This window comes from Nycticebus coucang, chromosome 4, assembly GCF_027406575.1.
Source record: "Nycticebus coucang isolate mNycCou1 chromosome 4, mNycCou1.pri, whole genome shotgun sequence".
Lineage (NCBI taxonomy): Eukaryota > Metazoa > Chordata > Mammalia > Primates > Lorisidae > Nycticebus > Nycticebus coucang.
In genome coordinates this window covers 125,080,487-125,102,061 of record NC_069783.1, presented here as the reverse complement: position 1 = coordinate 125,102,061, position 21,575 = coordinate 125,080,487, and the positions used below count along the sequence as shown (strand labels likewise).

The 21,575-nt window shown below is 44.9% G+C and overlaps 1 protein-coding gene across 7 annotated transcripts; it reads left to right on the top strand.

The window, feature by feature from the left end:
- Positions 1–667: 667 nt before the first annotated feature.
- On the top strand, positions 668–21,337 carry TCHP (trichoplein keratin filament binding). 7 transcript variants are annotated; one of them, XM_053590050.1, is made up of 15 exons: positions 668–837; positions 1,057–1,161; positions 1,673–1,732; positions 2,584–2,771; positions 3,841–4,051; positions 4,628–4,684; positions 7,264–7,332; positions 8,470–8,643; positions 9,471–9,583; positions 9,752–9,818; positions 12,303–12,475; positions 13,306–13,387; positions 16,561–16,746; positions 17,177–17,320; positions 18,317–21,337. In XM_053590050.1, exons 4-15 carry the CDS (start codon positions 2,584–2,586, stop codon positions 18,347–18,349), a joined length of 1,497 nt encoding a protein of 498 aa, XP_053446025.1. In that variant the 5' UTR covers positions 668–837; positions 1,057–1,161; positions 1,673–1,732; the 3' UTR covers positions 18,350–21,337. The 7 variants fall into 7 exon arrangements, 5 of the variants coding, with proteins under 5 accessions (XP_053446025.1, XP_053446026.1, XP_053446024.1 ...); XR_008379741.1 differs by lacking the exons at positions 1,673–1,732; positions 18,317–21,337 and adding an exon at positions 16,901–16,992 and having other exon boundaries at positions 17,177–17,310; XM_053590051.1 differs by lacking the exon at positions 1,057–1,161.
- Positions 21,338–21,575: the final 238 nt, after the last annotated feature.

The following is a 21,575-nucleotide window of genomic DNA, read 5'->3' as shown; positions in this document are numbered from 1 at the left end:
ATCTTGTCCTGTTCCAGCCCCATCCAGAACGATTTAAGAGTAATGGTACTTGGCATCATTTCATTTCATTTACCTCTTTTTCCCCTTCCTCCTACCTGGTGTGTGTGTGTGTGTGTGTGTGTGTGTGTGTGTGTGTGTGTGTGTGAAGCCCTTGTGAGGCCACAGGCATCCATCTTATGGGGGTGATGAGGCAGCTGGCACCCATCTCAAAAGTTACCAACTACGTATGCTATCTACTTCCTCTCTGCCCAGGTAGCACACTGAAAGCACAGTGAGGAATTTTGAAAAACACTGATACCCTCAGCCTGAGGGCAACTGTCTGGGATTTAGGCTGGGCACCTGGATTTTAGGAGCTCCCAGGGGGTTCTCAGGCATGGACAGGTTTGAGAACCACTGCTTTATATTCTCCTTCCGTATGGTTTCTGCTCTCCCCTTTACCTTTATTCCCCTGTCCAGGTAACCACCATCCTGAATTTTGTGCAGTGAATGGACGCTTTTCTTCCCTCTTTGCCTATTTCAACCGACGCTTTTTTCCCCTCCTTACGGGTTTCAAAGACTAGCGACGTTTGCTATTGGTCTCCCTCCCATCACCAGGGGGCGCCAGAGGAAAAAAACCACAGTCTTCTTTCCCTTCTCTATGCGTTCAGTATTGCGCTGGGGGTGGTTTGGCCCTCGCGACGCTTCGTCTTCTGGCCCGTTGTCGAGGCAACGAGCGGGGGAACGGCTGGCGTTGCTGCCGCGCGGTTTGGGAGGAACGCTGGGAACCGGCCGGCAGAGTCCGGGCGTGCGGGAGCTCAGGACAGGGGCCTTTTCGGAAAGTTCAGGACACAGAGAAACGTGAGTCGGGAGGTTGGTCTCGGCCGGAAGCCGGCCTTGGTGCGGGGACTCGCAGGGCCCCGCCACGCGCGGCCCGCCCTGTCTGGAACGCGGGCGGAGTCCGGGACGCGAGCTCAGGCTCCTAGGGTCGCGGGAGCCGGTCCCCACTCTGCTCCCGATGCCCCCTGCAGCCCATACTTTTCCCCTGTCCGGGCTAAGAGAGGGATGCGACTTTTTCAGGGAGCAACCCAGCTCTTTGGAGTCCGAGCCGGGACCGGTATCTTAAGCGTTTGATTCCTGATGCAAAGATTTACCCACTGGCGGCATTACAGGACGAGGAAAAGAGTAAGCTGTCACAACCTTAATGACAGGGGTCATACATTGGCAACCCGCCGGTGTTTGGCGCACAGATGCGGATTGTTTGCCTCCAAGACCTGGAGAACGCTGGAATTTTTGGCATGGACCCAGGCCTATTAGCTCATTCAACAGACGTTCCTAGCTGGGCAGAGGGTAGACTTGCACAAGAGGGCAGCTTTTGGGTCGGGGGAATGGCATTGGGAGTGAGACGGCTGTCTGCTTTCCAGGCTTTAACTGTGTCCCATTATTGCCCTGTGACTCTGGGCAAACTGATTCTTCTCTCTTTGTCTCATTTTCTTCCTTAGTAAGATGATGGGTCTGCCCTTTTTGGTCGCCCAAAATGCTTACAACAAGTGTGACACCTCTGCTAAGCCCCTCCCTGTGGGCTGTCAGGGTCTGTTCCTCCCAACAGGCAGCCTTTTGCAGTGTTTGTAGCCCCGGTTCTGGTCCAGGACTGACATGAATTCGATTCCAGCTCTCTTGTTTTCTCTACTTCTAGGCTTTGTGGTCCTAAGTCACGTCACCTCTGAACTTGTTTCTCCACCTGCTAAATAATGAGGTACAAATGAAAAAATTCACGTATGTTGAGTCCTTGGCACTTAATTGTTATTAGTATTAGTGACATTGTCCCTATTTCTTAAAGCAGAACATAAAAGTCCCTGGTGCTCCTAGTCCAGCATTGCTGGTCAATCCCTATCTCTGTCCATTGTGTCCCTAATGATGACTGGCCCACACCAGCTGCAGTCCAGGCTTATTCAAATTGATAATTTGGGTCCAGGCAAGGTGGCTCACACCTGTAATCCTACCACTCTGGGAGGCCAAGGTGGGTGGATTGCCTAAGCTCACAGGTTCGAAAAACCTTAGCAAGAATAAGACATGGTCTCTAAAAATAGCCAGGCGTTGTGGCAGGTGCCTGTAGTCCCAGCTACTTGGGAGGCTGAGGCAAGAGAATTGCTTAAGCCCAAGAGTTTGAGGTTGCTGTGAGCAGTGACGCAATAGCACTTTACCGAGGGTGACAAAGTGAGACTCTGTCTCAAAAAAAAGAATAAAAAAATAAATTGATGATTTGTAGCCCTGTTGGCAATTCATTTTTAAAATTCTCATGCCTAGGGTAGCGCCTGTGGCTCAAAGGAGTAGGATGCTGGTCCTATATGTCGGAAGTGATGAGTTCAAACCCAGTCCTGGCCAAAAAAAAAAAAAAAAATTCTCATGCCTAGAACCCACTCAAAGAGTTTTTGATTTAGTGGTCTGAAATGGGCCTAAATGAGTTTTGTTTTGTTTTTTCAAATTATGCTAGGTGATTCCACTGTGCAGCCAGCAGGTGAGGACCATCATTAAAAGGATGGGGCCAAGCTTGTGAGGGTTCCTAGAGTTTGTAGTTTTCTCATTTCCTACCATTCCTGTTCTCAGATGGCTCTCCCCACACTGCCGTCCTACTGGTGCAGCAGGAGACTTGTGAATGAGCAGATAGCCCGACAGCGAGAACAGGAGGCTCGGCTCCGGCAGCAGTGGGATCAGAACAGCCGTTACTTCAGGATGTCTGACATCTGCAGCTCTAAACAGGCAGAATGGAGCTCCAAAACCTCCTATCAGCGGAGGTAATTGTGCAGCTGTGGGGCCACTTGCTTGGTCAGGGGATGCAGCCTTAAAGATCTAGGAGTGTGCAAATACGATCAGTGTATCCTAATTCTTTGTACCCTCAATGAATCCCAAACAATAAAAAAGAAAAAAAGATCTAGGAGTGTGGCTTGACAGCATGTTTTCTTGAGGATTTACCTGCCACCATGGATCACCTGCATAGCTATGTTTCCCAGCTGGAGATTTAAAGAAAAAAACAAAAACAATCATGGCTGGGCTCCGTGGCTCACACCTGTAATACTAGCACTCTGGGAGGCCCAGGTGGGTGGATTGCCTGAGCTCATGGGTTTGAGACCAGCCTGAGCCAGAGCAAGACCTCATCTCTAAAAAACAAATAGCTGAGCATTGTGGAGGGCGCTTGTAGTCCCAGATACTTGAGAGGCTGAGGCAAGAGAATCACTTAAGTCCAGGAGTTTGAAGTTGCTGAGAGCCACAGCAGTTTGCCAAGAGTGACAAAGTAAGACTAGGTCTCAAAAAAAAAAAAAAAATCATCAGTGAAGTAACATATTCACACTGAAAAAGATAAAATGATACACAAGTGTATATAGTAGAATCTGGAAACTTCATCCCCAGAGAACCATAGTTAACAGTCTGGTGCATATCCTTTCATTCTTCATGCCATTTGTGTTTGTGTTTAAATATACACACACACACAAAACTATTTTTATACCAATACTTGTAAAAACATAAGAGTTAAAAGCATAGGCTTTGGAGTCAGACCGACTGGAAATCCGGACTGTTTTTTGTTGCATGAATGAGCTTCAGTTTCCTTGTTAGCAAAGTGGAACTAAAACAGAACCTATGTTGTAGGATTTAAATGATGAGTAGTATAAAACCACCCATTTATACATTTTTGCAAAAACAAGATTTTCTATTGTGCATACTGTTCTATGACCCTTCCCTTTGGGGGACACCGCCCCATATCACCATGATGTATCTAGGTCAGCCTCTTTTTCCCTCATAGCAGAACAAAATATTCTACCTGTTGCTATAGCATAACTGATTTACCATGGGCCCCTTCTCACCCAGCATGCATGCGTATCAGCGTGAAAAGATGAAGGAGGAGAAGAGGAAAAGTCTGGAGGCCCGACGAGAGAAACTCAGGCAGCTTGTGCTGGAGGAGCAGGACTTGCTGGCCAAAGAACTTGAGGACCTGAGGCTAAGCATGAACTCGCGAGAAAGAAAAATCCGGGAGCGACACATAAATCTGAAATTAGCCCAAGAACAGCAAAGGAAACTGGTAGATTTCTCATAGACCTTCAGGTGGCTGTGGGCAAGGAGCATCCCCGGCCTATCAGTATTGCACATGAGGGGTTATTCCTGCATGTTCTAGTCTGATGAGATGCCAGCAAGAAAAATGCTTACTCTTGTGCAGGGAGTGTGTTTGGATAAGTCAACCCTATGCTGTTTAGCCTTTAAATTATTACATCCAGGTCCTTTTCTTTATTCTAGTTCTTTGGTCCTGCACAGGTCTGAGAAGTATATTTATCTTCCAAAGTAGTTGTGTGAAAGGGTAAGCACCAATCTATGTTTTTCAGCCTGCTTATTTTGAGACCCTGCAGGTTGAATCCATTAATAACATCAGATTTTGGCTCCTTTTTGTTTACCATTGTAAGAATCATTTGTCAGTGTCATCCAGTTCTTCTCAGCTATATGGCTCCCAGAACTGTGGGTGCAAGGTGAGCAAGTTGAACACCAAGTACAGTGACAGTGTCTGGAGGTGCTGTGAGCCTGAGCTGACTTCTACTATGTGTCATCTGAAATATGCATGGATATGAAAAACGACATCAAACTTCCCTTTTTGTTTTCTTCATAGATTGCTGAACAACTGTTGTATGAACATTGGAAAAAGAACCACCCAAAACTTCGAGAGGTAAAAATCAAAAACCTTCCATTGATTTGCCTAAGTAGATGAGATTAAGTTTTCGGACTTTTTTTATTTTTTTAAAACTACATCTTGTACTGGGTTGAAACATTAACTCCAGCCACCTGAAAAGAGCACCACACATATCTGGTGCAGACTGTGCAGTCACCATGTGGGTGTGTGGAGATTAAAATGGCCCCTGCTCTTAAAGAGCTTGCTGTCCAGCAGAGGAGAGAGTGGGCAGCTTGTTATGGTGCAGATGTGGGGTGCTGGCCACCTGGGAAGGTGGGCAGGGGACCATGCCTCAACTCAGTCTGGGGTCAGAGAGATGTCACAGAGGAGTTGTTGGGGTGGAGGAGTTTGGAAGGACAGAGTGTTAACTTGGTGGTATAGAGCAGTGGTTCTCAAGCATCCTAATGCCACGAGCCTTTAATTAATTCCTGTGGGTTGCAACCCACAGGTTGAGAACCGTGGTGTAGAAGTAAGGAAAGGATGTTTTAGATAGATGTGGCTATGCAGGAACCAGGCCTGAGACACAAAAACAGCAAATCCAGAGAGCTCTACACGTACTGTGAGTGAGGGTGGGATGTCAGGTAGGGAGGGGGAGCCCCAAGAGATGAGGCTAGCAAAACAGATCGTGTTAGATGTGGAGTGGCCTTTGTGGCCTTTCCAGGAGGCACTGGGGGGCACCTGGACAACTTTAAGCAGGGGTGTGTGGGAGTCCAGCTGCATTTCAGAGAGATAACCTCTGACAGCAGTGTCAATGTAGTGGGTAGGTGGGTGTGATGCCAGTTGAGGGGCTTCAAGTGATGGTAAAGGCCTAAACTAGGGTGACAGGAGGACAGAGGTGCAGGAGAGACAGGTGGCATGATTTAGCAGAGATTGGGCTGGAGGGAGATAAGCCCATCTGATGCCATTAATTTATTTTAACTGACAGTTTTTGTATACATTTGGTTCCATTATCTATTTGTAGTCACATTTAGAAATTGCCAAGACACATGGCTTGGCGCCCATAGCACAGTGGTTATGGTGCCAGCCATATACACCAAGGCTGGCGGGTTCAAGCCTGGCCTGGGGCCAGCTGGACAGCAATGACAACTGCATCAAAAAATACCCGGGCATTGTGGTGAGCACTTGTAGTCCCAGCTACTTGGGAGGCTGAGGCAAGAGAATTGCCTAAGCCCATGAGTTGGAGGTTGCTGTGAGCCGTGACGTCACGGCACTCTACCAAGGGTGACAAAGTGAGACTTTGTCTCAAAAAAAAGAAATTGTCAGACACTAAGTAATGGAGGTGCTTTTGAATATTATGCAGTGAGTGCTAATCTGTGTGTGGACCCCCTGGCCACTGGCTTCTCCAAAGCTGACTAAGAAAAATTTGTTCAAACATTAAAGATAGTTGCAGATGTTTACATCTGTAAGCTGGGAAAGAAATTTTAAAGTTTCCCAAACAAAAGCTTTTGGATGGAGTGTTGCGATTAGTTTCTATTTATTTATTTAAAATTTTTTTTTTTTTTTTTTTTTTTTTGAGACAGAGTCTCACTTTGTCACCCTCAGTAGACTGCTGTGGTGTCATAGCTCACAGCAACCTCAAATTCTTGGGCTTAAGTGATTCTCTTGCCTCAGCCTCCCAAGTAGCTGGGACTACAGGCGCCCGCCACAAAACCTGGCTATTTTTAGAGATGGGGTCTTGGTCTTGCTCAGGCTGGTCTCAAACCCATGAGCTCAGGCATGAGCCACCACATCCAGCCGTGCAATTAATTTCTAATATGGAAGATTGTCTACACTCAGTTCTCTTACTCCTAACTCCAAACTTATTGTGATTGCTTGTATATCACTCGATACAGAGACTACCTATTTCTATAGCTACTTCTCTGCAGAGGAAGCTTTGGGGGGCCAGGTAAGGGATGGAGTGTGCCCCTCTCCCAGCTGTCTCCCTGGGCCTGGAGCTTGCCATACTATACCAGGGGTCCTCAAACTATGGCCCGCGGGCCACATGCAGCGGTGTGATTGTATTTGTTCTCGTTTTGTTTTTTTACTTCAAAATAAGATTTGTGCAGTATGCATAGGAATTTGTTCATAGTTTTTTTTAAACTATAGTCCGGCCCTCCTGAGGGACAGTGAACTGGCCCCCTGTTTAAAAAGTTTGAGGACCCCTGCTATAGACCAACCAGAGGTGGTCTTTGAAACTTTTATTTCCATTTCAGTGTCTGCTGACATGCTTCTTACTCAAGCCCAGGGACACTGGGACAAAAGTCTATTACTTGTTCTAACTTGAGAGATTGGTTTAGAAGTGCCTGGTCCTTTGATTTTCTGATTGACTTGCATTCAGACTGTGTATGTCAGGATCACCCTGTGCTCCCCTGCTGGACACATGAGCCACTCTGAGTCCTTGAGAGGGGAAGTCATATCTGTGTTCCAGCATGTGGCATAGAAGGCGGCAGCAGCATGCTGTCCCCCACAGTTAATATCTATCCAGTGAACCAGTTAGCAAGTTAATATTCTCCCATTCTTTTTTTTTTTTTAAATCGTAGCTGTGTACATTAATGCAATCATGGGGTACAATGTATTCTCCCTATTCTTATCCTCAGATCGAACTGGACCTTCACAAGAAGCATGTGGTAAACTCTTGGGAGATGCAGAAAGAAGAAAAAAAACAGGTGTGGTATGTGATTCTGGAAATAGTCCCATATGCTATGGTGTGAGACTATTTCCATGTATTTGAATTTGTTTCCCGTTTTCAGTATTAATGATTCCAGTTGAGGAAGAGATTCTTCCTCATTTTATTCATTTATTTTTTTTATTAATATTAAATCATAGCTTTGTACATTAATGTGATCAAGGGGCATCATACATTGGTTTTATAAACAGTTTAACACATTTTCATCACACTGGTTAATATAGCCTTTCTGACATTTCCTTAGTTATTGTGTTAAGACAATTATATTCTACATTTCCTAAGTTTCACATGTACCCTTGTAAGAGGGGGGAGGATGGGCAGAGGGAGGGTGATAGGTGGGATTCTTACTCATTTTATTTGGCACATGTTCAAACTGAATATTTAGCTTAGTGTGCTGGCTCACGCCTATAATCCCAGCACTTGGGATGCCGAGGAGGTGGATTGCCTGAGTTCACGGGTTCAAGACCAGCCTGAGCCAGAGCAAGACCTTGTCTCTAAAAACAGCTGGGTATTGTGGCAGGCACCTGTAGGCCCAGCTACTTGGGAGACTGAGGCAAGAGAATCACTTGAGCCCAAGAGTTTAAGGTTCCTGTGAGCTATGACGATATGGCATTCTACCGAGGGTGAGAAAGTGGGACTATCTCAATAAAAATAAATAAATAAAACTGAATATTCTTACATATACTAGAATCCTGTGTCTTTATAACAGCGCAGAATAAAGGTGACTAGGGCTGGGAGGTGGTAGGTGGAACATATGTCTTTAAGGGCATGATTGTCACTCTTTTGATGTAATTTTCAATCCTGGCCTACAGTGGCATTTCTAGGGTTAACCATTCACACTTCCACACACTGATAACTTTGCTTCTGGATTCATTTCGGAAAGTATTTTGTTGCAGATAGAGGAAACCTGACATTGACACCCTTTCTTGGTCTCTAGGGGAAGTGTCACTTCTGCGGTTCCCACAAAGGGAACTAAACCCTGGAAGACACCCTCACCCAGGGTTGCACCACTGAGTGGGACTTGTCTGGGCCCTGTGGCCTACTGAAGGGAGCTGGGTCTCCGGCTGATCTCATGGGGGTAGATATTGACCTCCCAGGTTCATTTGGCCCCTTGTAGCAAGAAGCCACTGAAGAGCTAGAGAACAGACGGCATGAAAATGAATATGAAAGGACACACAGGGAAGCACTGGAACGGATGAAAGCTGAAGAGGAAAGGCGGCAACTAGAGGATAAATTACAAGCCAAGGTGTTGCTCCAGCAGATGGAGGAACTGAAGCTGAAGGAGGTAGAGGTGAGTGCAAGTCCCTCTTGGCTCCCGTGGCCTCCTCTCTGTAGTTGCTAGTTAGTATAAAAGGGGTACTTAAAAAGCCATGATAGCAGGGTATGGTGATTCTACAAAGGGCAACAACTGCTGAGTTGTTCTCCCTGTTCTCACATGAGTTCTCCTCTGTGGTTCTCCTCCTATGTTGTATGCTCAGATTCTAGAACATTAATGAGATAGTTTTTGTCCTTGTAGAAGTGTCTAGAGACCTGCTGTCAGAAAAGCTTTTCAGACCTTGGAATTTCCAGTGCATTAAGTAGATGTGATGTTGTCAAAGGTCTAGCACCCAGCTCTCCATAGGTAGCAGGTTTTGAGTCTCAAGGCATCAACTTTGAGGGTTTTTGGTCCAGGAAACTGCCTTTTACGAATACTATGTACAATTTGTCTGAGAGGGAGGGAAACCTCATGTTCCTTTGACCTCTCACCACTTCCTAGGCCCCGATGAGTCGGTAACTAGATACTTAGTGCCCACTACTTATTCTACATGCTAAGCACTCGGCTGGAAGGTGGAGATTGAGTCTGAGCAAAACCCATAGTCCTGGCCACGAGGCAGGGGCTGTGTCAGGTGGGAAGACAGACATTAAGTTATAGTAAGTGGGAGCTCAGAGCGTGGAGCTGAGAAAGGCTCTTGTAGGAAATGGCTCAGCTGAGATGGGATAAATGAGCAAGTTAACAGGGCTTGAAGGGCTTAGAGCCACCCCTGTCATGAAGTGTCTACCGGCAATGGGAGGTGGAGAAGGAAGATCTGATTTCTATGATCTCAGATTCTGGTAGGTTTACTGTTACCATAATCACAGGCGGCCAAACTGAAGAAGGAGCAGGAAAATCTGTTGAAGCAGCAGTGGGAGCTGGAGAGGCTGGAGGAAGAGAGGAAGCAGATGGCAGCCTTCCGGCAGAAGGCAGAGCTGGGGTACGTGTGAGAAGGGTTTCCTAACTCTGCCAAAATGGTGGAGAGGTTCTTACTTTCTCAGACTTGGGATTGGTGTCCCTGAACCCTGAAAGCCTAGTAAACAGTCATCTAACCTCCATTTTTTTCTTTATATGACAGTGAAGGCAACCATATTTTATTCACTTACAGGCGCTTTTTGAGACATCAGTATAATGCACAACTTAACAGACGTACACAGCAGATCCAAGAGGAGCTGGTAAGTCTAAAGAGAGAGCTTGGCTATCTTTTTTACTCTTTTGAAAAAGATGTTCTTAACTGCTTAGTATATGAGTGTATTCTCATAAGAATCAGATAAAGTGAGGCCTCAGGGGAATGGGGAGATGTTGGTCAGAAGGTACACGCTTTTAGTTATAAGATGAGTAAGTTCTGAGGATCTAATAATACAGCAAGCTGACCCCATCTGTATAAACAATTAAAGAATTAGCTGGGCATGGTGGCATGTACTTGCAGCTCCAGCTACTTGAGAGGCTGAGGCAGGAGGGTCACTTGAGCATAGGAGATTATAGTGACCAATGGTTACATCATTGCACTCCTCCAGCCTGGGTGTAACAGAGCAAGACCTTGTCTCTTAAAAAAATTAAAATATGCTGGGCACGGTGGCTGACGCCTGTAATCCCAGCACTCTGGGAGGCTGAGGCGGGTAGATTGCTTGAACTCATGAGTTCAAGACCAACCTGAGCAAGAGTGAGACCCCAGGGTCTAAAAACAGCCAAGTGTTGTGGATACCTGTAGTCCCAGCTACTCGGGAGGCTGAGGCAAGAGAATCACTTAAACCCACGAGTTTGAGGTTGCTGTGAGCTGTGATGCTATGGTACTCTACTGAGGGTGACAAAGCGAGACTCTGTCTCAAAAAATAAAAAAATAAATAAAAATACTTCATAAGAAGTGATAATACTGCATTTTCTTTTTTCTTTTTTTTTTTGAGACGGAGTCTCACTCGTCACCCTGGGTAGAGTGCTGTGGCATTACAGCTGACAGCAACCTCAAACTTGTGGGCATAAGAGATTCTCTTGTCTCAGCCTCCCAAGTAGCTAGGACTACAGGTGCCCACCACAATGCCCAGCTATTTTTTTTGTTGCAGTTGTCGTTGTTTTAGCTGGCCTGGCTGGGTTTGAACCTGTCAGCTATGGTGTATGTGGCTGGCGCCCTACCCACTGTGGTATGGGCACCATGAATACTGTATTTTCTTTATTTGCTAAGAAAGTATATTTTCAGTGTTATTATCACACACAAAAAAGATAACTGTGAGGTGATGGATTTGTTAATTGGCTTGACTCTCGTTTCATATACATATCATTTCACAATGTATATGTGTATGAAAACATGAAATTATACTTCAGTAAAGCTGTTATTTAAAAAATAAAACACAGCACAAAATAAGATTTCCTTCTTGACCAGCCCCTGCAATTTCTGCCCCTTCCCAGAGACATTTCCTTCTAGATGTGTTTACCCTGTGTGTGCGTGTGTGCACACCCACCCATACCTACACACAGAGGTGGTGGTTTTTGGTTGTTAATTTAAAGTGTAAATTCAGTTGCATTCTTTTTTTTTTTTTTTTTTTTGTAGAGACAAGAGTCTCACTGTACCGCCCTCGGGTAGAGTGCCGTGGCGTCACACGGCTCACAGCAACCTCTAACTCTCGGGCTTATGCGATTCTCTTGCCTCAGCCTCCTGAGCAGCTGGGACTACAGGCACCCGCCACAACGCCCGGCTATTTTTTTGTTGCAGTTTGGCCGGGGCTGGGTTTGAACCCGCCACCCTCGGCATATGGGGCCGGCGCCCTACTCACTGAGCCACAGGCGCCGCCCTAAGTTGCATTCTTTATCATATTTAACGATAAATCTCTAATTACTAAAAAGATATTGTACTTAGATTGAACTTGTTCTTTTTAAATCACTACTTCGTATTTCTGTTAAGGACACCAACGAGCTCCTTCGCTGAGATGAGAACAAAGGGCATGCAAGCAAACACATCCCCCAGCTCCCTGCCTGCTACAGTCAGGGCAGATCACAGAGCAGTGGCACCATCGTTCTTGGCATGCAGCTTCTCCCCCAGACAGCTTTTCCTCATGCTTTCACAGGTTCCACTGGCAAGGTGCACATACCCTGTTTCCCCGAAAATAAGACAGTGTCTTATTTTAAGGTGTGCTCCCAAAGATGCGCTAGGTCTTATTTTCAGGGGACGTCTTATCTTTCCTGTAAGTAGGTCTTATTTTCAGAGGATGTCTTATTTTGGGGAAACAGGGTAGTAGCTAATTCCCTACCAAAAGGCACTGGGGCTGTTTATGGGTTTTCCCTCTTACAGAAAACCAGCAATGAGCATTTTATGCATATACCTTTGAGCATTTGTGTCTTTGTCATCTGTATTCTTAGAAGTAGAAGTGCTGCCAAGTTGTCTTCTAAAAAGCCATGCTTCCAGATGTATCCAAGACCATGTGATGGTGAAGGGGGTCTCTCCCTTTAGCTAAAGAAAAGTACCTAAGCCTGTGCAGTGTCTAAGCTGTCCCCATGTGATGATCCCTGGACTGTTCTGGAAATAATACAACATCTTCCCAACTCTATCTTAGTTGGGAACATTGTGAGGGATTGCAGATGGGCAGGAGGGCAGGCTCCTCTACAGGCCAGGGCTGTAGAAGGGCTCTGTCTAGTACACTCATGTGCTACCACCTGGCTTGTTCTAGGAGGCAGACAGGCGACTCTTGGAGGCACTCCTTGAGAAGGATGATGAGACCCAGCGTGTCCACCTGGCCCGGAGGGAGCAGGCCGTGGCTGATGTGGCCTGGATGAAGCAGGTCATTGAGGAGCAGTTGCAGCTGGAGAAGGCGCGGGAGGCAGAGCAGCAGATGCTACTGAGGTGAGAGGTGGCGGTTGTCTGGGTAGGACACTCCTGGTCTCAAGTTCAGAACCTTGAAATGGCCATCAGGCCACCATAAGGGTCACCTGTTACTGAAATATCTGTCCTTGTTGGTTTGTCCTTCATTCCTGAGGAACACATCTTTGCTAATGGAGCTGGCTTATAGTGGTGCTGCCCTTACATTATTTCAGATAGAAATCATTAAGGTTGAGAGAATGGTCTCTGTTCATCTAAAATCTTTGAGATTTGAAAGGAAATTTTTATCTTTTTCTGGAGATGTTAAATGCCTCATAAAAATGGGTCGAGGTCTTAAAAATTAAACTAGTAGATTGAAAGAATCAAATAATAGGTCACATCTTTGAGCACTTATTGCTGCCAGATACGGTGCTAAGTGCTTTATGGTCCTCATATTTATTCCTGAGATCCAGCCAAATGGCGGGACATGGGACATAGAGACTTGAGGTCACTCACTTGGGCCAGGTGAACTAGTGGTGACCCCAGGCATGTGGTGATGGGGCTTAGACACAGGAGGTACCCTCTTCTTCTCCACATTCTGGTGCTTTCGTTGACCTCAGTATTAAATGGCCACAGTGCAGGTTATCAAAAGTACTTTTTGTAAGGACATAGCATATTAAGAAGGTGACTTAAAATATTTATACTTTCTGTGAATGTTATCCCTAATTGTCATCTTTTAAAAGTATGTAGCTAAGTTTCTTTGCAGGTTGGCCCCACAGGAGATGTGCACCATGCAGCCGTGTCTGTTCCTTAGCTCACTCCCTGCCATCAGGGGTGGGAAGGAGCCTGCTGTCATCCCTTCTGTGTTTGCCCAGGGAGGAGGCCAAGGAGATGTGGGAAAAGAGAGAGGCAGAGTGGGCACGAGAGCAGAGCGCGAGGGACAGACTGATGTGTGAGGTAATCTCAGCTACAGCGGGTGGGGACTGGCTGTTGAGTCCTGGGAAGATGTCTGGGAGTTGTTCTGGGAACAGAGACTTCTCTGGTCTTTCGAAGTGGACTTTAAAAATCATTATAAAAGAATTGGCAGGGGAGAATGGGTGGAGGGAGGGTAATTGGTGGGACCATAGCTCTGGTGCATCTTACAAGGGTACATGTGAAACTTACTAAATGTAGACTATAAATGTTTTAACACATAACTAAGAAAATGCCAGGAAGGCTATGTTAACCAGTGTGAGAAAAATATGTCAAATTGTATATAAAACCAGTCTTTGGTGCCCCATGATTGCATTAATGTACACAGCTGTGATTTTATTAAAAAAAAAAAAAAGACTGTGCGCTCTTAGCTCACTGGTTAAGGCGCTGGCCACATACACCGGAGCTGGGGAGTACGAACCTGGCCTGGGCCTGCTAAACAACAAGGACAACTACAACAACAATGAAAAAAATAGCTAGGTGTTGTGGGGGAGCGGGGGGGTGCCTGTAGTCCCAGCTACTTGGGAGGCTGAGGCAAAAGAATCGCTGAAGCCCAAGAGTTTGAAGTTGCTGTGTGCTATGACACCACAGCACTCTACTGAGGACGACATAGTGAGACTCTATCTCAAAAAAAAAAGAAAAAAAAATCATTATGAAAGTAATCACAAGCACATTGGGAAAAATACCAGAAGTACAGCAAAGTAAAAATGAAAGAAAGTCCTCTGAGGGTGGCGCCTGTGGCTCAAAGTGGTAGGGTGCTGGCCCCATATGCTGGAGGTGGCAGGTTCAAACCCAGCCCCGGCCAGAAACTGCAAAAAAAAAAAAAAAAAAAAGTCCCCTGAGCCCCATCATTCACACAGCCATGATGGCTTTATTCCCTTCTTTTCTGTTTTTTATTCTACATATTTTTAATTGTACTGTGCTATTTGACTTCAGGCATTTTTAACATGCTGCTACTTCTATATAAACACTGTTTTTGTTTTTTTTTTTGGTTTTTGGCCGGGGCTAGGTTTGAACCCGCCACCTCCGGCATATGGGACCGGCGCCCTACTCCTTGAGCCACAGGCGCCGCCCTAAACACTGTTTTTAATGACTGTATTATAGATCATCCTATATCCTCCCGTGGGTGTGCCGTAGTTTGCTCTCCATTCCCCGCTTGTGGGTATTCTGGGTTTTTTCCCCCTACTTTTGAGCCATTACTTATGCACTGAAGGGAGCTTCTTGGTGCATGGGGCTTTTCCAGAGTGCAGTTTTTTCTTTGAGGTGAATGACAGAGGTGAACTGGAGAGCATAACTGTTCTCTTGTTCTGTTGTAAGTAACGTGTGGAAGACACACCCCAGGCACTAGGAAATCTTTTGGTGGGAAGACAGTCTTTATTATCTGTGCATCGAATGTTATTTTAAAGTGGTTTAAAATGAGAAATTGTATGTTGTGTCTGTTTGCTATCATTTAGAATCCTTGGGAAATTGGGTCCCAATTGGTGATATTTCACTTTTGTCAATACAAGTATTCTCAAGCAGCTTTTGACTTTCTCCATTTAAATTTTCCTCCTGGTTGTAACCACTTTACATGCCCTCCAGCATAACTTCTGGGTAAGGGAGGTAGCTCCCTGCCTTCCTGATTCCTGACTCCTCACTGCAGTCTGGGCTGGTGGTGGGACATCACGCTGCTCTGGGTTCAAGTCTTAAAGATCGCAGGCTTTTGCTGCTTTGAGCAGTAACTTTGAATTCAAAGGTTAGAGGAATGACACAGACTTTCCCTCTTGTTATCTGTGTGCCTGTGGTTTTCTTCTGTTTTTCAGAATCTGCTGATGGGGGTGGAAATGCATCTTGTCACTGCAAAGTTTCTCTGCCCTTGGGAAGAGGGCTCCATACCTGACTTTTTTGTTTGTTTTTAAATCAAATGCAGTGACTTTTTTTTTAAAACAGAGTCTTGCTTTGTCAGCCTTGGAAGAATGCTGTGGCATCATAGCTCACAGCAACCTCAAACTCCTGGGCTTAAGCAATTCTCTTGTCACAGCCTCCTGAGTAGCTGAGACTACAGGCACTTGCTACAAGGCCCAGCTATTTTTTAGAGATAAGATCTTTGGCTCAGGCTGGTCTTGAACCTGTGAGCTCAGGCAATCCACCTGCCTCTGCCTCCCAAGTGTTGGAATTACAGGTGTGAGCCACCACACCTGGCCCATTTGTAGTGACATAAGTGGCTCTGAAGGCCCCTCCAAAAAGGTCTTTTTAGATAAGGCCGTCACTCAGACAACGGTGGAGTCCTGATCACTTGATTCTGTTTTGTAGATCACAAAGATTCCTTCAGATGATCTCTTCTTCCATTTCTTCATACTAGGTTACACATTCTGAAAGTACATCCATCTCTCTTTAATACTTTGTTCAAACCAAGTTATTTCTTCCTCACTGTCAGTGATCTTTCCATTATCATCTTATTATTCTTAACACAGTCAGGGCATGACCTATTATCTTCTAGGCCCAGGGATGGGAAACTGCAAGATTGTAACAGAAAGAGAGAGAAATCGTCTTTCTGGGAGTGGTAGAAAGATGATTTCATGCAGGTCCAGTTTGTCTCAGCAGACACGAAGGGTTGGATTCACCATACAGTTTCATGCAGGTCCAGGCCTGACCTGCAACTTGCAGGTTAACTTGGTTGTGTTTCCTCAGATTGTTCAGTTTGACATCAAAAGTTGAAGTAACTGTTGGTTCCATTTGTTTTATATTTGATTTGTCTTTAGCTGGAACCAGTGTGAAAATCACACTTTTGTCATCATCTCTTTGCTCCTCAGAGAAACTCTTCTTGATGCTGTCATAATTTGAGGCTGTTATTTTCAGCAACACCTAGGGGAAGGCAACGCCAGCAGTGTTAAGGATAGGTGTAGTTATCTCCATCCCCAACTCTTTAAATTTGTTAAGTGCTCAGCTGTCTCTCAATAACACACACTCGGTGTACAAGATATACCTCTTGTATACCCACAAACGTGACTAACATTGATAGGACCAGATCTTATAGTTGGGGCCTGCTTCTGTCTGGTGTGTTCCAGCCTGAGCCACGAGGATTAGACTGGGTCTTGGTGCAGCTGCATCCTGTCTAAGGCTCAGAGAACTGTTAAGAGTCAAACTAAAATTTTCCTTTTCCTTTCTGCTGAGGATAGGTTCTGGCAGGGAGACAACAACAAATACAAGAAAAGATTGAACAAAACCGAAGGGCGCAAGAGGAATCCCTGAAACACAGGGAGCAACTCATCCGAAATCTTGAGGAAGCAAAAGAGTCAGCTCATCGTGAAAAAGAGGAGAGTGAAGAACTGAAATCAGCCAGAAAACGGGAGCTGGAAGCTCAGGTGGGGCTGTGCCTGAGGACAGGAGGCAGTTTCAGCAAGGGGACGCAGGCCTGGAGACAGCAGGCCCTGCTGTGGTTCTCGTGTTGTCGAAGGACAGGATGTAGAGGCCCTGACTGCCTCCTGGAGCTTGCTTGTGCCTCCTTTTGTTTTTCAGTTGAACTCCTGACCCTCTTGATGGTGGCTCAGCTCTTGTGGGCACCAGACCATATTATAGTCTGTCCACATCTTTTGGCAGTTGGCTTACTGGTAAAGCTTTCACAAAGTGTATGGTATCTACCATACATACAGGCTTTCCCACTGGCATGTGCCATTGCTGTTGCTTGGCTCTGATTCTCCAGCCTGGGTGGGACCCCAGGCTTCCTCTCTGGATCAGAGGCAGAGCTCTGCCCTGTGGGCCTTGTCTCAGGGTAACTATGCTCTTGATGCCCAGGTTGCAGAGCGCCAGCTGCAGGCATGGGAAGCAGACCAGCAGGAGGAGGAGGAAGAAGAGGAGGCCAGACAGGCAGAGCAGCTCACTGACGCCCTGCTGCAGCAGGAGGCGAGGACAATGGCTGAGCAGGGCTACCGGCCTAAGGTAGGGGCTTCCCAGGTGACGGGCCACCACTGGCCCCCCTCCTCTGCGCCTATCCATTACTCTGTGCTTAGGTCTGTTCTCCAGCATTCCAGGTTGTTCTTGCTGCTCTTCTCTTGTTTCTTTCCCAATTGGTAGAGAATCTGACACTTTCTATTTCAGTCCTTGGTTGGGCCTCGATTAACCCTAGAGGTGATTTTGCTCTGCCTCCTGCCTGCTAAGTGGCATGCCTATCCACCTTGTTTGGGGACAGAGCAAGCTAAGAAGGGCTGTGGCCACAACTCTTGAGAGGTGATAGCAGTGGATCTACGCTCCAGCTGTTCAGAGAATGCAGCCAGGTGAATGGGAGATCTGTTTCCCTCCTTTCCTCTCTAATTCTCTCCTTCTTTCTATGTATGTATTTTCTTTCTTTTGTCTCTCAAGAGTGCAACTACAGGGCAGCATGGGGAGCACAGAGAAGCAAAGGATGCCACCTCTGCTCCTAGAGAGCTGTGACTGAAACACCCTGGCATTGAGGGCTCACCAGGCGTGTTGCCTCTACCCTCCTTTACCCAGGGCCACTTGCTGCTCTAAAGTGCGTTGCCCAGAACAAGTGTTGCAGAAAGGGCTGGCTCTGTCATGGTCAGATACCTTTGGGAAACTAAGGGAAACAAATTTAGAGCAGGTACTGCATCTGATACAGAATGGAACATCCTAACAATGCTGAGAATCTCAGATGCAGGGAACAGCATTTTCTAATCTCACTTGACCATGGATAAGTGAGTGTCTCAGCATCAGGCTTTTATAGAGCACATGGGAAAATGTTTCTTGGGGCTGGTACTTCTGTAAAAAAAATTTTACAAAGTGCTTCATTTATGGCTTAGGGTCAAAGTTTTTTTCAACTACAAATGAAAACAGCTATTTATGTTTTGTTTTCAGCTCTTACTTAAAAAGAGGTTAATTCTCAGTGCTCCAGAGACTGCTGTCTGATCAGTTATTATGTTTTCTTTCTTTTCTCAGCCTTACGGACATCCCAAAATTGCTTGGAACTGACTTCACTGGTACCATAAACTCAGAGAACAAGGATGCTGAGGTTTTGGGTATACAGCTGCCACACAGTTGTATTGTTCTGCTCTAGTCAGTGTCTAGGGCACTGTCATATAGTTCAGCGATGCCTGTTCAGGTACCTGATTAAAAGCCTTGAGGGTCTGGCCAGACACGATTTATAGTACCCTGCAAGAGGCTCTTCTCTGCTTTTCTTATTCAAGAATGAAGAACGGGTCTTTTGTAAGCACACGTGTAGAGTGGTGTCAAGTAGTCTTATAATCTGTTTGTAAATAATGTAAGATTCTAGGTTGCTACTAAGAGCTACAAATAGTATCACATCATTAGGATATGTGGTTTCCTATTGTCTCACTCACTGTCAAGTAATCTATAATGTATTTATAAATAATGTAAGATTCTAGATCAATACCAAGAGGGCTACAAGTAGTATCCCAACATAGGGATGGGATGATTTCCTATTGTTTCACCCTTAATTGTCAACCTCCAGTGAAGACTCTAGCTAGAGATGAGAGGGATATATTTTAGTTGTAAAAATTGGTATTTATTCTATTGAAAACAAATTTGCAGGTCTTGGCATAGTTTATTTCAGGGTTTATTAATTTACTGGTCCCAAAAAGATCATGTCTTTTGTATTCTGGAACACAAGAACTATGAACAAACTAGACCCCCTGAAACAGTCTGATGTGATCCATGGATAATTTCCAGAAAGGTGGCAAGAAATGAGTCTTTGCTCTCTCAGGAAGCATTTTAGTAGACTTTCCTTAGAGCATTATGTGTGGGTGAGTGATCCCAATATGTAACAGAACCTCAGAAGGTCACATGGTTGGCTAAACCTTTTAAAGGTAGCAGTGACACCTGGGACTAGTGTCTTGGGAAGCTCTTGGCTGTGAGGAGCCTTCCGGGATTTATGTGCCCAGAGAAGGAGGTACTGAACCTGAAGAAACTAGATCAGACTCAGCGCCACAGACTGGGCCAAGAAATTCTCTCCCACATCAGGGTGGCATAGTTTTGGATTAATCTCTACAAATACCTACAAGTTCCTTATAGCAATAATCACATTTTTATGACTTGTATTTTTTCCATTCTATTCTCTGACATTTCAGTTTTCATTACATTGTGTCCAGGACTCTGTATCTCAGTAAATTACAGCTAATTATAGGGCATTATTCCATGGTAAGTCTAAGGGCTACATTACCTTTCACTTTCATTGTGCTATAGAAACATTGAACTTTAAACTATGTCCTTAATCTGTTTTTTATTTCTTTGTCTTGAAATTCTTTGGCTGTGATCCCTTGAGCACTGCTTTCATTATGCGTGCTTATATTGTTTTAGATGTTCATTTATTGTGAAATAAAGATCTGGTTTAATGGCATTGCTTCCAGGCTCTGTTAACTGTGGCTCTGTTTATTACTGCAAAATGAGTTGCTGGCAATAGATTTTTTTTACTGATTTAATCCACATCTCCTGTAGGTTTGGATATTTTCTGTAACTAGCCAAATTTTATAGGTTATATTCATTTTTCTTATGAAAATGGTGCTTTCTCTCCTTTTATTTTATTTTAATTAATTTTTTTTTTTTTTGCAGTTTTTGGCCGGGGCTGGGTTTGAATCAGCCACCTCTGGCATATGGGGCCGGCGCCCTACTCCTTTGAGCCACAGGCTCTGCCCTTTCTCTCCTCTTATTTCCATCAGAACCATAGGAAATTAATAAGCAATCATATCTTCTCTGAGCACAGTACAGAATCCATGTGGACAGGGTAATACCTGGGAAGTAAGTATTTTGACATTGATGGAATAAGTCTTTTAACGTTTTGTTTTTGAAGCTTGGTGACAATGTCCTTACTAACGTTAAAAGTTACACAGGTTCTCTGATATATTTAAATGTTTCTGCTTGAATCAGGCCAAAGTGTTTTTTAAACTTAGAACATTTTCTTATTCTTTCTGTTATAGCCCATATGCCTCTTATCTGATTGTGTTCTTTGTGTTATGGTTACAGATATGTATGTTGGTTTATTCTTTCAAAGTACTTTTTCTATACTTAAAATTAATGATTTCAAGATTGCTCTTTGGCAGATTCTTCTACAAAAGTCACTTTTTAGGATAGATGGTTCTGAAGCCGCTGTGAAATGATTCTTGTGCTATGATGTCAGTGATGACTTGTGCTCTTTGTCGATTCCTCATTTAGCACACATTCTCTTTAGGGAAGGTACAAGGCAAGGCCTGGAGAAGTCACACAGTTGAGTAAGAACAGTGACGAGAGTCAGACACATAGATGTCACCAGCAGACACGAGCCAGTTGTAATGCATAGGGCTGAAGACATAATTTCTTTAGGGATAAAATGAATATTTTTTCACCGTCTAGAATTTTAGGTAGTTTTCAGTGTTTATAAAATACAGAACATCGGGGTGGAACCTGTGGCTCAGTGAGTAGGGCGCCAGCCCCATATACCAAGGGTGGCGGGTTCAAACCCAGCCCCAGCTGAACTGCAACCAAAAAATAGCCGGGCGTTGTGGTGGGCACCTGTAATCCCAGCTGCTTGGGAGGCTGAGGCAGGAGAATCGCTGAAGCCCAAGAGCTAGAGGTTGCTGTGAGTCCTGTGACATCATGGCACTCTACTTAAGGCAGTAAAGTGAGACTCTGTCTCTACAAAAAAAAAAAAAAAATACAGAACATCACTTAAGACACTGTAATGTCTTTAACAACATTGGCATTAGCAATTTTTGATCACCTTGACCAAAGTCAGCCATGAGCCATGTGGAGTTTGATGGTAGGGTGTTTGACAATCTAATGCCTTCCTTGTAGAGAAGCATTTATTTTATGAGTTAATGTTATGATTACCCAGAGGACAATGTCTACCTCAAGTTGGGATTTTTCAAAATGTAGCTTATTTCACTGCTATACATAACTGATTGTATAAATTCACTATCATTTATTTCTTCTAATTTGTTTGGTTTCCAGTTTTTTCTAATAAAATTTTGTTTGTAGACACCTCCTTGTTCATAACTTCTAGTGCACACACTCCAGATGACCTCTAGTGAGGTGGCTAGACGTGGGGCTCTTTCAACATTCCACCGTGTGAGAGTGCCCAAGCCATGCAGCACTGAAGTTCATGCTGCTGACTTGTGGCTCCTGAGACGACTTAGCATTTGGACTTGATGACCTACCTGTGCCATCAGCTATTGCTTTCAAATCACATATGCATTTGGTCCATCTG

Coding starts and splice junctions, on each gene's coding strand:
- TCHP (XM_053590049.1), top strand. CDS start 1,117: ATGCAAAGATTTACCCACTGGCGGCATTACAGGACGAGGAAAAGA. Junction 8,644..9,470: donor TGAAGCTGAAGGAGGTAGAG/GTGAGTGCAAGT, acceptor CCATAATCACAG/GCGGCCAAACTGAAGAAGGA. Junction 9,819..12,302: donor AGCAGATCCAAGAGGAGCTG/GTAAGTCTAAAG, acceptor GGCTTGTTCTAG/GAGGCAGACAGGCGACTCTT.